This window comes from Alosa sapidissima, chromosome 21, assembly GCF_018492685.1.
Source record: "Alosa sapidissima isolate fAloSap1 chromosome 21, fAloSap1.pri, whole genome shotgun sequence".
Taxonomy (NCBI): domain Eukaryota; kingdom Metazoa; phylum Chordata; class Actinopteri; order Clupeiformes; family Clupeidae; genus Alosa; species Alosa sapidissima.
Genome location: NC_055977.1, coordinates 23,001,150 through 23,013,649, shown reverse-complemented (window position 1 = coordinate 23,013,649; position 12,500 = coordinate 23,001,150). Strand labels below are relative to the sequence as shown.

General features: G+C 47.0%; 1 protein-coding gene across 1 annotated transcript in view; it reads right to left on the bottom strand.

The window, feature by feature from the left end:
• The window catches only part of csmd3b (CUB and Sushi multiple domains 3b), a 387,713-nt gene that overhangs the window by 45,210 nt on the left and 330,003 nt on the right, over positions 1–12,500 (bottom strand). Inside the window, 5 exon segments of the mRNA XM_042077517.1 lie at positions 3,730–3,903; positions 5,759–5,944; positions 7,097–7,270; positions 11,839–12,012; positions 12,439–12,500. The exon segment at positions 12,439–12,500 is cut by the window's right edge and continues 112 nt beyond it. Coding sequence (XP_041933451.1) covers positions 3,730–3,903; positions 5,759–5,944; positions 7,097–7,270; positions 11,839–12,012; positions 12,439–12,500 — 770 coding nt within the window.

The following is a 12,500-nucleotide window of genomic DNA, read 5'->3' as shown; positions in this document are numbered from 1 at the left end:
TCATCACATACCCTTCACCATACCTAGAGATTGGCATGGGTGTTTTTTCAGTTAGCCTATTAGCTGAGCATCAAACCAGCTAATAGGCTAACTGAAATAACACCCATTGGTGTCCTTAAAGGTTAGATAATTCCTCATTTTTCACTTAAGGCATTAAGATCAATTTCCAAAAGATGATTTTATATTCCTCTTTTCAGTCAACTTTAGCATGGCTGGCAATACTTTTGGCCATCACTGTATCTAAAAAATAAAAAAAATTCTCTTAGAATTTAAGAAGAAGAATATCAAGGATAGCCCATTATGATGCTGTGTTTCATGAGGAATCCTTGAGATTTAGCTGAACAAGCACACACACAAAGAGCCAAGTCCTTGTGTCTGGGGAGAGCTGTGTTCTATGTAATGGCTTAGAGGGGGAGTGTGAGAGTGTGAGTTTACGTGTGTGTGTGTGTGTGTGTGTGTGTGTGTGTGTGTGTGTGTGTGTCTGAATAAATATGATTCCCTGAGTCATTTAGGTGTATATGTTTGTAGGTGTGTGAATGTGTGTGGGGGGGTTGTGTGTGTCTGTCTGAGTGTGTGTGTATGTGTGTGTGTGTGTGTGTATGTGTGTGTGTGTGTGTTGTAGTGTGGCTGCGGATCATGTGGGATGACACACTAACTCCACTGGCTATGTGCACTGAGCTGGTGATGTAACAGCCATTTCTCTGCAGCGTGTTCCTGAAATCTGGCTCATGGACTGAAACTGCTACTATTACTATGCTGCCTTTTTAAGGCAGCGAATAGCTGTAAGACTCACAGCCTCTTAGTGGGAGAGAGGGAAGCAAGAGGAAAAGAAAGGTGGGGAGACAGAGGAGAGGAGAGGAGGGGCACAGGAGGAAGAAAGGAAGAGTGGAGATGGAGAGGGGGGGAAAGAAAAGGAGTGGCAAAAAAAATGAGTGTGTGAGAGGGATTTGGAGGAGGTGAGAAAAGGGGGAAGAGGGGAGTGAGAGAGAGGGGATAGAGGGAGGAGATAAAAGGGGGAAGAGGGGAGTGAGAGAGAGGGGATAGAGGGAGGAGATAAAAGAAAGGCAGCTCTTTCTTCAGCTGTGGGTGGTGAAAAGCATATGGTGCGCACATCTCAGAGAAAAACAACATCCAAACCAAGCTTCCCCGATCAATTACCTTCACCAAAGATGCCGTAATTCCCAACAAAGAGAGAGAGAGAGAGGGAGGGAGGGAAGGAGAAAGAGAGAACATTGGAGAGACTGATTCCCCAAGTGAACGCCATTCTTTCTCGAGTGGGAAAATAACTTGTGTAATAACAGAAGTTAAACTAGATGTACCGCAGAGCGGTACAAAATATGACCGCCGCCCAGTCCAGCACATTTTTTCCACAAAAATAAATCACACTGAAAGGCCTACAGTATATGATTCTAACTGTCTCACTAAATTGCATTATCCACACTCAATTCTCATTGGTATCTGCTAGACAACAAGTACCAAGACATGATTAGTTCATAGATTTCACATGTAAAATTAATTTTATACAACCCCACCACCATCTTGCCTGTTCATAATTCTGAGAAATTCTTGAATTGTGTGCATGCACACGTTTATGTTTATGTGTGTGTGTGTGTGTGTGTGTGTGTTTGTCTGCGTATGTGTGTTTGTGCATGTGCATGCATGCGTACATATGTCTACTGTGTGAGTATGTGTCATCCGTATGATTACTGTGAATGTATGTGTGTGCGTGTGTATCTGTTTATGCACATGTGTGCACATGGAATGGGTTAACATGACCCCTGGAGGCAAACATACATAAAAATAGGCCCTACGGTTCTCAAGATATTCACAGAAAACTGTGCCCTACGCTCCTTTCGGGGGGTCCAGTCCAGCAGGGGGGCTACAGATCAAAACGAAAAACGATGGTTCCATGCTATCCATGTGGAGTTACATACCCACCAAGTTTCGTGTACCCTGGTCTTTCAGTGTCCCGGGAATCCTTGACGGAAATTTGGACATGCGAAAAAGAAGAAGACTAAACAAGAAATCTGACTAAACCTATATGACCGCCGCTTCGCTGCGCGGCGGTCATAATAACACAAATGGTCTTTCCAACTACCCTTCCAATTGTCTCACCTCGAGCAAATACCAAGTCCACACACACACACACACACACACACACACACACACACAGAACCAACTCACACGCACCTCCGTCTCAACAGGGTCACTGCAATCTCTAATTGAATGTTTGGAGATAAAGATTTCCATCCACGCTGCCACATTATAATGTATTTATTTCCCTAATTTGCATACTGAGTGGCGCACTGGCGAGAGAGAGGCCATGATGGATACAGAGAGAGGACGCGAGAGAGCGAGTGAGAGATAGAGAGAGGTAAGACAAAGGGCAGAGTGTGGGAGAGAATGAGAGACAAGAGAGGGAGGGCAAGAAGCAAACGAACGAGAGACACAGAGAGACGAAAGAAGGGCAAAACACTTCATGACTGGGAGAGGGCTGAGATGAGTTTGTTAGAGGCCAGAGAGAGTTGGATTATTTGTAACCCGAGAGCCCACAAATCCTCCCTCTATCCCTTCCCTCTTTCTCCTTCTCTCTCTCTCTCTCTCTCTCTCCCTCTGACGTCAGGTGGAACGGCCCACATACTGTAGTAGGCCTGAGCTGATGAGGATGGAGGAAGGGAGGGAGGGAGGGAGGGAAGGAGTGAAGGAAAGAGGGAAGGAAGAAAGCTGTCGTACACACATTTGTTTGTTTGTTCATCCATCCGTCACCATTGCCTCTCACACTACCCCTAAACCCGTGGCTACTTCAGGCTACACTTGCTAACTAATATCAAATAATAGCTCAAAGCTAACAGTCAGTTTAGCCGGCGCGGATAAGATTCATCGAATGAGTTTTTTCCCTTTATCTCTCTGTCTCCTACCAATGCAATTGCTTTCACAACACTATCTGTGCCAATGGGTGTGACAAAAAAAAAAAAAAAAGAATGTGTGAAAAGAAGCTGAAAAGAGGGACAAAAACCACTGATAAAAAAAGTCAGCTAAATATAATCTTCTCCTGAGGGACAAGCCTGAGCGTTTCTTTTTTTTTTTTTTTTTTGTTTGTCGATTTTGCCCATTATTTGGGCAAAACAAAGTGGCGGACTCACACTCGCGTAAGTTGCTTCCTCTGTGCCGAGACGCGCTGTTCAGCACACCCACTGTTGTCATATCAGTGTGGGCTTATCGGCCCGACCCCAGAGCCATGTTCCAGATAGGAGCTAACGTGCACTGTCTGCTCTTACATCCCGACTCATTTGGGTGGATGGATGGAGGAATGGATAGATAGATAGAGAGACAGATAAAGAGAGAGATAGAGAGGGGGAGTAATGGTTAGACAGGCCTGCAGGTACTGTTAGTGGCCCTCTCTCTCGACCGCTTTTACCTTCTTTTTTTCTTTCTTTCACTCTGCCACTCATTTACTCGGCAACCGGTGCAAAGGGGCAGAGGTGCACTGCACTGTCTAGAGAGATGGATGTGTTGCTCTTTCTATCCTTCATTCTCTCTCTCTCTCACACACACACACACTCAGACAAAGACAGACACACACACATTCTTTCTAAACTGAGTAGAAAGGCCATGGATGTTCACTTTGTGATGGATAGATAGGGGAGTCTTTTGAAATGTGCATCTCTCTCTTTATCTCTCTATCACTCTTTCTCTCACACTCTCACACACACACACACACACCCTCACCTGAGCAGAAGGGCATAGGTGTGCTCCAGTGGCTGTTGAGCTGGCAGGTGCGTGAGAACTCGCCCTTGAGCTTGCGGCCGCCCGTGCAGGAGTAGCGCACCGTGGAGCCAAAGGTGAACTTGTCCCCGATCAGCAGCCCGTTGGGCGGAGAGCCCGGGTGCCCACAGTCCACCACTGTCCAGATCAAACAGTGCACAAAACAGAAAACATTAAACATACACATATAACAAACTAACAAACTGCCTGTTAGTCTATCTGCTAACAGTCTATCTGCAAACACAAAACACAGCTAAAAGTATGGACTAGATTTCTCACATTTGTTCATTTCTTTTGGTGCATAGAGGCTGACATTCATGCGTGTGAGTTTATGCTCATAAAAGTACATCAGACCGAACCATATGGGGATAATCTTAGCATAGAACATTAGCATGGAACTCCACGCTCCCTCCAGTGCCCCCCCGTGTAGTCACGCTCCCTCTTCTCTGAAGGTCTTGGAGTTGGACCAGGGCCCACTTCTCTAGAGCAAATTGACACTTCCCACCAACGGGGCGTATTGACAACACCTTGAATAAAAATATGCTGTGGATTAACCACCTGCTTTTGTACTCCAAGATGAAAAGTGCGGTGCTGTTATAACAGTTGTTCTAATTAGCAACCGGGGCCACTTCAGACAGTTCCAATGACCAGATAGATCAAAAAGACGAGGACAGCTGCTATGACAATGTGTAATTAAGTGACAAAGGATTTTTAAATGGTTTAGTGAAAATAAGGCTCTTAAACTTCACAGAACATTAATAAATAAACATATGGTGATCAGTGCACATACTGGTATTTCAACAACTTGGCCAAAAAATTAATGTGTTCCCAAGAGAAGCTGAACGGTTGCAATTTCAAAACGTTTCACACCGTCCTGCTACAATTTCCTGATTGAACGACATGTTTAGTCACACAACGATGCACAAGGATATGCAACAGGCTTTTGAAGTAGTTTTCTCTTCTTTGGTGGGTGTGTCAGAGGTGCTATCCTATCAGAAATGATGTGTACCCAAACTAGTTTTCACCCATGAGCCAGCGGCCATTTTGGAAAACAAGCACAATGAATGAATGTCTACTCATTTCACACACACAGAAAAAAAAAAAACACCAGCATGATTTGTGTAGAGATTAATAGATGTTTGGAGGCTTTGCCCAGCAGTAACGGCAGGCTCCGCCATAGTCGAGGGACGCTCGTGTGGGCGACGGGCACAAAACTGTTGGGCACAGCTGGCATTGCTATGTCTGAGTGAGTTTGAATGGACGGAAGCTTCAGTTGGCGTTTTACAGGATGTGCGCCCGATCAAACAAGATACGGGGGGGGGGGGGGGGGGGGGAGCTCAAACCTGGCATCGCTAATTAATCTAACCGGAGCTGCATATTACACCTGTCCTGTAACTGATCCACACATCTCTAACAGCAGGTGGAAGAGGGGGAAAGGGTCAAGCAGCTAATTGAGGCTCGATTAAAGGAGCGAGATGGTAATTAGTAATGAGATCAAATGAGATGAGAAGACAGGAGAAAAGACAAGGCATCAAGGAAAAAAGGAGGAGAGAACAGAGAGAGGAGAAAACAGGAGAGGTGGGGATATGTGGAAAAAGTGAGAAGAACTGAGGAAAAGAGAATTCAAGAGAAGAAAAGCACTAACTAAAGCAAACACTTTCAGAGATGAGAGGAGAGGCAGAGAAAACAAGGAGACAGGAATAGAAGAAATGAGAAAAAAAGAATAGAGTCGAGGAGAAAATGAAGAAAGATGAGGGTGAGGAAAGATAAACAAAGAAGAAGAGATGAGAGGAGAAGTGAGGAGAAAGAGAATAGAAATAAATCAGGAAGACACGAAATAGTCCTGAAAGGGCAGAATAACTTCAGAAGAGACGGGCGAGAGGTTAACACAAAACAACAAGACGACGGGGACCAGGACAGAGGAGAAGAGCTAAAGGAGATTAATGTCCGGCAGTTAATGCAGGCAAACGTTGGGCTTCCATGCGGCGCTCACCGATGCACTCCGGCAGAGGCTTGTCCCACTGGCCTGTGGGCTGGCACATGAGCACGGGCGAGCCGAATAGGTAGTAACCCGGGTTGCAGTCGTAGAACACCACCGTGCCAAAGGTGAAGTTGCCGTGCTCGATCTTGCTCTGCCGGATGGAGTTGGCTGGGATGCCCGGGTCCGAACAGTTGACCACTGAACGTGCCGAACGATGGAGAGAGGGAAGAAAAATAAAAAGTTGGAGAGAGAGAGAGACAGGGAGAGAGAGAGAAAAAGTGGATACAGGTGTTATTTGGCAATAGCATCGTCAGGCTGGTAGTACTTTATTGTTATTACTACACACTGATCATACTCTATTGCTACAGGCTAGTGGTACTCCATTGCTACTACTACACTACCACTGCAGCATGCTGTGCTTACCGTATAACTCACCAGAGCGGAGTACTTCAATTATACTTAAGTCCGTACCTCCATACTTCACTGGATCTACTGTCATTGGAACATGACTCATAGCTTCCATGGCTTTGGTGACTGCTTTAATTACAGTATATGCACTATTATTATCTAAGGCAAATGAGCGGGAGTGGAAATGTAGTTTGTTAGAGTTGAATGTTCAGTGAGTTGAATCAGAAGCTAGCCAGCACAGGGCCGTGACTACTTGGCTTTAAGTGTATCTGGCAATCAATGCGGAACACAAGACCTGTTAAGCAAGCACCGCTGGGCTGATTTACACAAATTAGCACCTCTTCAATCAAGGTGGCTGCGAGCTAATTAGGGAATTAGCGTGCGGTGGCTAAGAATATCTGTATACTTTGGAAGCGGCTTGACAGAAACACGTCTCACCTCCTGGTTTAGCTAATGTGAACAATCATAGAGGTGTTAGATGCACTGTGTTCCAGGACTCATGAGTACATTTCCACATCGATTTCTAGCTCGACCCCACCCCAAACTCATCCCAGGAGTCCATGGTCCATGCAATATTAGCAGCCTTGTGTTCTGTTAGCACAACTCATGCATTCTTACAATAGCCATGCTAGTTAGTGTTTAGAAAAGAACAGGAGTTAGTCTGAAATGGCTGCGTTGTTATTTCCTCCATACAATCACACAAAGCAAGGCAATTCTGCTAATTTCAGTGTCTATTCTCCGCATGCAGAGGTCCCCTGTTGGTGAATGTGGCCAGGTGAGTGGCGGGCAGAACTTTCTAAAAATGTCCCCCTCCTCCTCCTCCTCCTCCCCCTCCATCCCTCCTTACCCCAGCAAACGAGTGCGAAAGGTGGCTTAAGCAGGTGGATGCTGGATGGGGCGGACAAGCTCCGTGTGAATAGAAGACTTAACTTTTTTCCCCACCTTTACACGTTGGTGGTGGATGGCTCCACTGCCGGTTGGCCTGGCACTGGGCGCGGGCCGGGCCCTCCATCACATAGCCCGTGTGGCAGGAGAAGCTCACCACGTCGTTCAGGTTGAAGCCGTTGCCCACCGTGCGGCCGTAGATGGGGCTGCCCGGGTGGCCACAGCTGATAGCTACATGGGTGAAGGGCAGAGGATGACCATATGAGCATAAACAAGGTACTTGAATAGTTTTACTTCATCTTACATTGATACAAAAAGCCCCATTCGCTCTCAATTTACTTAATGTTTTTTTATAAAGTGGTGCCTTAGAATGGGAAGATATGAAATGACTTCAATATGGTATACAAGTTTTCCCTCCATTCTCCCATGTGTTGCAACTGAAAGCACTGGGCTTGATGCAAACCCAGGCTGAGAGATCAGAGTGTTATACAGTTGTAATACTGCACACACAAAAACGCCTTTATGTGTCACATGATTTCTGATGTCTGCCACTCAAAGACCAAAGCCCCACGTCAGATGTGCAGAACTATAATCTACTATACTACTGCTACTCAGCTTTCAATCTCAGAACAAATTTGTTTTGCTAAACATTACACAGAGCAAGCAGACATTGAACGCACTTCCTTTGCCTTCCTATGGCACTGCCCTTCAACATGCAACCCAGAGCTCTCTGCTCTGGTTAGGGGTGTTTTTGTCATCTCCCTTCCTCCTCCTCCTCTTCCTCCTCCTCCTGTGGCAAGAGTGTAAGTCAAGAGCTGCATCCACCGAGTGCCCTATAGCTGCGGACGTTCCTCCTGCTGACGGCCCTTAACTATTATTTGTGCTCAACTGCGGGAAGTAATTGTCCAGTCATGTGAGGGTGACGGTGGGCGTGAGAGTGGTTGCTCAAGCCTAGACGGGCATCCAGTCAACGGATTAGTGGGTGGACGGGAGCCACGACGTCTAGTGTGTGTGTGTGTGTGTGTGTATGTGTATCTGAGTTTGTGTTTGTACGTGTGTGTGTGTGTGTGTGTGTGTGTGTGTGTGTGTGTGTGTGTGTGTGTGTGTGTGTGTGTGTGTGTGTGCGTATAAGGGCCAAATGCTATTGACAGGCAGGATGAAGGTGCTGTCAAGGCGTCTCACTGTGACCCAAATGCCAGGCACTTATTTACTCTCCTGTCGGGGTCGGGCCCTTTTTGAAAATCAAAAGACGTGACTAAAAACGGCGGGGTCAATAAAAACCCACTTGGCAAACTCCACAAGCCTCCCCTTCAGACTTTACAGTGTGCTTCTACAGAGTGCTGTGCCGCATTCATCAAGCCGCAATCTGGCTGTTTGTTTGAGGAAGTTGATAAGAAATGAGGCATGCAGACAAAGGCAGCACAGTGGCTAGAGTTTACTGGGCTCTGTAGGGCGATAGCTGGGAGGGGGCACACGACTGTGAGAGACAATGACACAGAGAGGCTCGCTGTCTTGTTGTCTGGTTATGAAGTTGTGTGACAAATGCAGACACACACACACACACACACACACACACACACACACACACACACACACACACACACACACTCACACTCACAGAAACACACACACAGACACACACATACACACACACATAAACACACACAGACACACACAGTCACACACAAACACACACACAGACACACACAGTCACACACAAACACACACACAGACACACAGACAGACACAGACACGCAGACACACACACACACACACATGCAGACACACACACATAAAAACAAACTTTAAGGTAACTTAGATGAGAGAACTTCTAAGCTTGGGAAAAGTTTGGATAGCCACAGAGACCATGTGTCTGGCAAAAAACGATATAGATAAGCACCTTCACCCTTTCTGGCTCACAGGGAAACGCACACACAAACACACACTTACAAAAATATACTATACACAAACATACAGATGCATACACACAAAATCACACACACTTTTAGAAGTGAAAAAGTGTCTAGAGCATCTAAGCCTAAACACACACACACACACACACACACACACACACACACACACACACACACACACACACACACACAACCTTGATTCTGCAAGGCCTAACACCACTGACTGCTGCTGCCAACAGTGCGGGCCCTCTCCCCAGTGCTGGGAGTGTGGGAGAGGGAATTTGACAGGCCTGCTCTGGTTCTAGCTGTAGCCTCCACCTGCATCAGCAGCAGCAGCAGCAGCAGCAGGAGGATGAGGAGGAGGAGGAGGAGGAGGAGGTGGAGGAGGGAGAGGGGAGGCACGAGCCCAGAGCCCTACGCCCAGAACTGGCCGTGTCCTCAGCCAAGGGCCCTTACCGCCTTCTCCAGCCCTCTCGGAGTGGTGGAGGCAAGGACCTCTCACCGCCGCCGGGCAAAAAACATCACTTTGTTTATCTTCGTCTCATGATACCTCTGCTCCCTCTATCTCTCTCTCTTTCTCGCTCACACAAACACCCACACACGCTCTCTTCTTCTCATCTCTCTTTTCCTCTCTCACACACTCTCTCTCTAACACACACTCTCTTCTTCTTTTCCTCTCTCTTTCTCTCTCTCTCTCTCTCTCACACTCTCTTTCTCTAACACACACTCTCTCTCCTTCTTTTCATCTCTCTCTCTCTCTCTCTCTCTCTCTCTCTCTCACTTCGCTTGTGTGCGCAGGCACGTTTGGTTCCTCATCTCCCCTCGCAGCCGCTCTCATAAACAATGCGAGCTCATTTGCATAATTACAGATGTAATTTGTTTCTCTTTGCACTGAAGCAATTTCCCACACATCTGAGGGACGAGCAGAACCAGAATTTAAAACTGAATCATGGCCCTGTTAAAAGAGCTGAATGCTATCATATACCACAGCATGCTCACACACACACTCTCTCTCTCTCTCTCTCTCTCTCTCTCTCTCTCTCTCTTTCTCACACACACACACACACACAAAGAGAGAGGGACCACACCTACAGTAAGTACACACACACACACACACACACACACACACACACACACACACACACACGAAAGTGTCCTCTAAGCCTCCACATCCACAAAACTGAGAAGTACACAAGGACAACATGGTGGGTTGCACAAGTCAGTAAGTCTGCATCTCAACAAAGTTGTTCCCACGGCGAGAACAAATCACAAGAACAAATCAGACGCTCAACTTTAAAAAATGTTGACAAATTCCGTGGACGTCAGACGGCAGGCAGAGAGACAGGTAGTCGAGTGTTTTGTTTTCCGTCCAAATCCCGGCGGTGCGGCGACTGTTTGGCTGCCGGATTACCGGTAAGGCCTGATTTCGCCGATGCAACGATCGGTACGTAGCCCCTCAGACAGAAGAAGGATTTAGTCTGTTTCAAACCCCCTCAGCTGAAAAGATAAGGCATTTTTTCCAAAAAAAAAAAAAAACTCTGGGCCATAACACCAAATAGCTCAGAGACTACCTTGGATGCCCAGTAATTTGCACCTAAGTGCTACCTGGGCTCAGAAGGCTTAGCATGATGTTTTTGTTACTTAGCAAAAACGGAGAGAGAAATCATAACAACAACACCCCGTGGTCTTGAGCAGCAAAAAATGCTGCTAACGTCTTCCATTTGTGTTCTTTTGACCCCACAAAGAGGGTGGGTGAGTGCCAACAACACAACTTACTGCCAAAGGCACAAATGGTTTTCTTGGATGGCAGCCTTGGCAATACTATCCCCCCCCCACCCCCTTACCCACGCATTTCACCATCCCGAACACGAAGGAACTGCTTGCCCTGCGATTAGAATCACGCACACCCCACACAAATGCAAAAAAAGTTTCCCTTCTCTTTAGTTAGTGTGCGACGTTCTCTTTATTCCCCCCTCCTACCTCCACCCTCTCGAGCTAAATGACACGGGGAGAGATTTGCGGAGGGTAACCTGAAAGCCATCCGCTATTGCCACGGTCCAGTCCGCTCCATTAATGATGCAATAATACATTTAACCTATCTACATTTCACCTCAATTCAATTAATTCGTCCTGTCAAGTCAATTTTGTTTCTCTGCCCGGCTAGGGACAAGCGAAATCCACCTTCCCAGACCGAGGTAAATTTCGTTAGTGGTAGAAGTGGGGAGGGGGAGACGGGTAGGGGGAGAGAAGTTTCCGGAAATAAAATCCTTCCGAATGTTCTGATGGCGAGGCCCGTGTGTCATTCCACCTCCGTGGCGGACTGACAATAAATCTTTAATTAAAAATGCTCACTGAGACAAGATTGGCTCTTTTGTGATGGAGCAGAATAAGAGGAGAGGAAAAAGGAGGAGGAGGAGGAGGAGGAGGAGGAAGAAGACGGCCTAGCTTAAATGCCAAAGCTCTTGAAGAGGCAAGGCAAGCAGTGAGAGAGAACACGGACAGCCTCGCCTGGCCCCTAGTGATGCACAGACCCCACTCTCACCCACCCCCGACCCCCAACAGAGACAGCAAGGAACAAAGGAGGAGAGAAAAAGGGCAAAGCATTTTAGCTCCCCGCCTACTGCTCCTGCATAGTCAGCCATGCACACACACTCTGCATGAGACTTCTGCCATCTTTTACATGGGCACCATACTGCATGGCATGACAAGTGGCAATTAAGAAGAGTGCAAAATCTGCCTGTACAATCTCTCAGATGCAGATGGAGGGACAGACAGAAAGCAAGAAGAAAGAAAGAAAGAAAAATAGAAAGAAAGAAAGAAAGAAAGATAGGTACAACTGACCAACATACAGATGGAAAATGGGGGAGAGGGAGTGAGGACACTTACGGACGCAGACTGGCAGCTCTCCTGACCAGTTGTGGTCCTGGTAGCAGATGCGCACAGAGGAGCCGATGAGGCGGTAGCCGGGGTTGCACTGGTACACCACCGTATCCCTGTAGCCGTAGTTCTCCCCAATCACCTGACCGTTCACTATCGGCTCAGGGGTGCCACAGTGGCCCGCTACAGAGAGAGAGAGAGAGAGAGAGAGAGAGAGAGAGAGAGAGAGAGAGAGAGGACAGAGAAAGAAAGGGAAGCGGAAAAGACAGAGAGATGCAGAAACAGACACAGAGAGAAAAAAGGAGAGAAACAGGTAGAGAGCCAGAGAATAAAAAAAAGAGAAGACATTGTGGCATTTAAAAAAAGACGCACACACCCAGAGGAATAAAACACAGATCTCTTTCAAACGGAAGAGGGACATTTCGTATAGAGAGGGCAGAATGAGAAAGAGAGCCCTACAACTATCCCACTACAATGACTCATCATGCCGGAGAAGACACCTGAATAAAGGAACCTGAACAATAACGAGTAAGACTCAAGGGCCTGGGGCAAGATAGCGTTAGCATTGTGCTATTGTGCGTGTTAGTGTGTGTGTGTGTGTGTGTTTACCCAGGCAGCGGGTCTCTGTACCGCTCCACAGGCCCGAAGACAGACACTCGCGCACGGTGGAG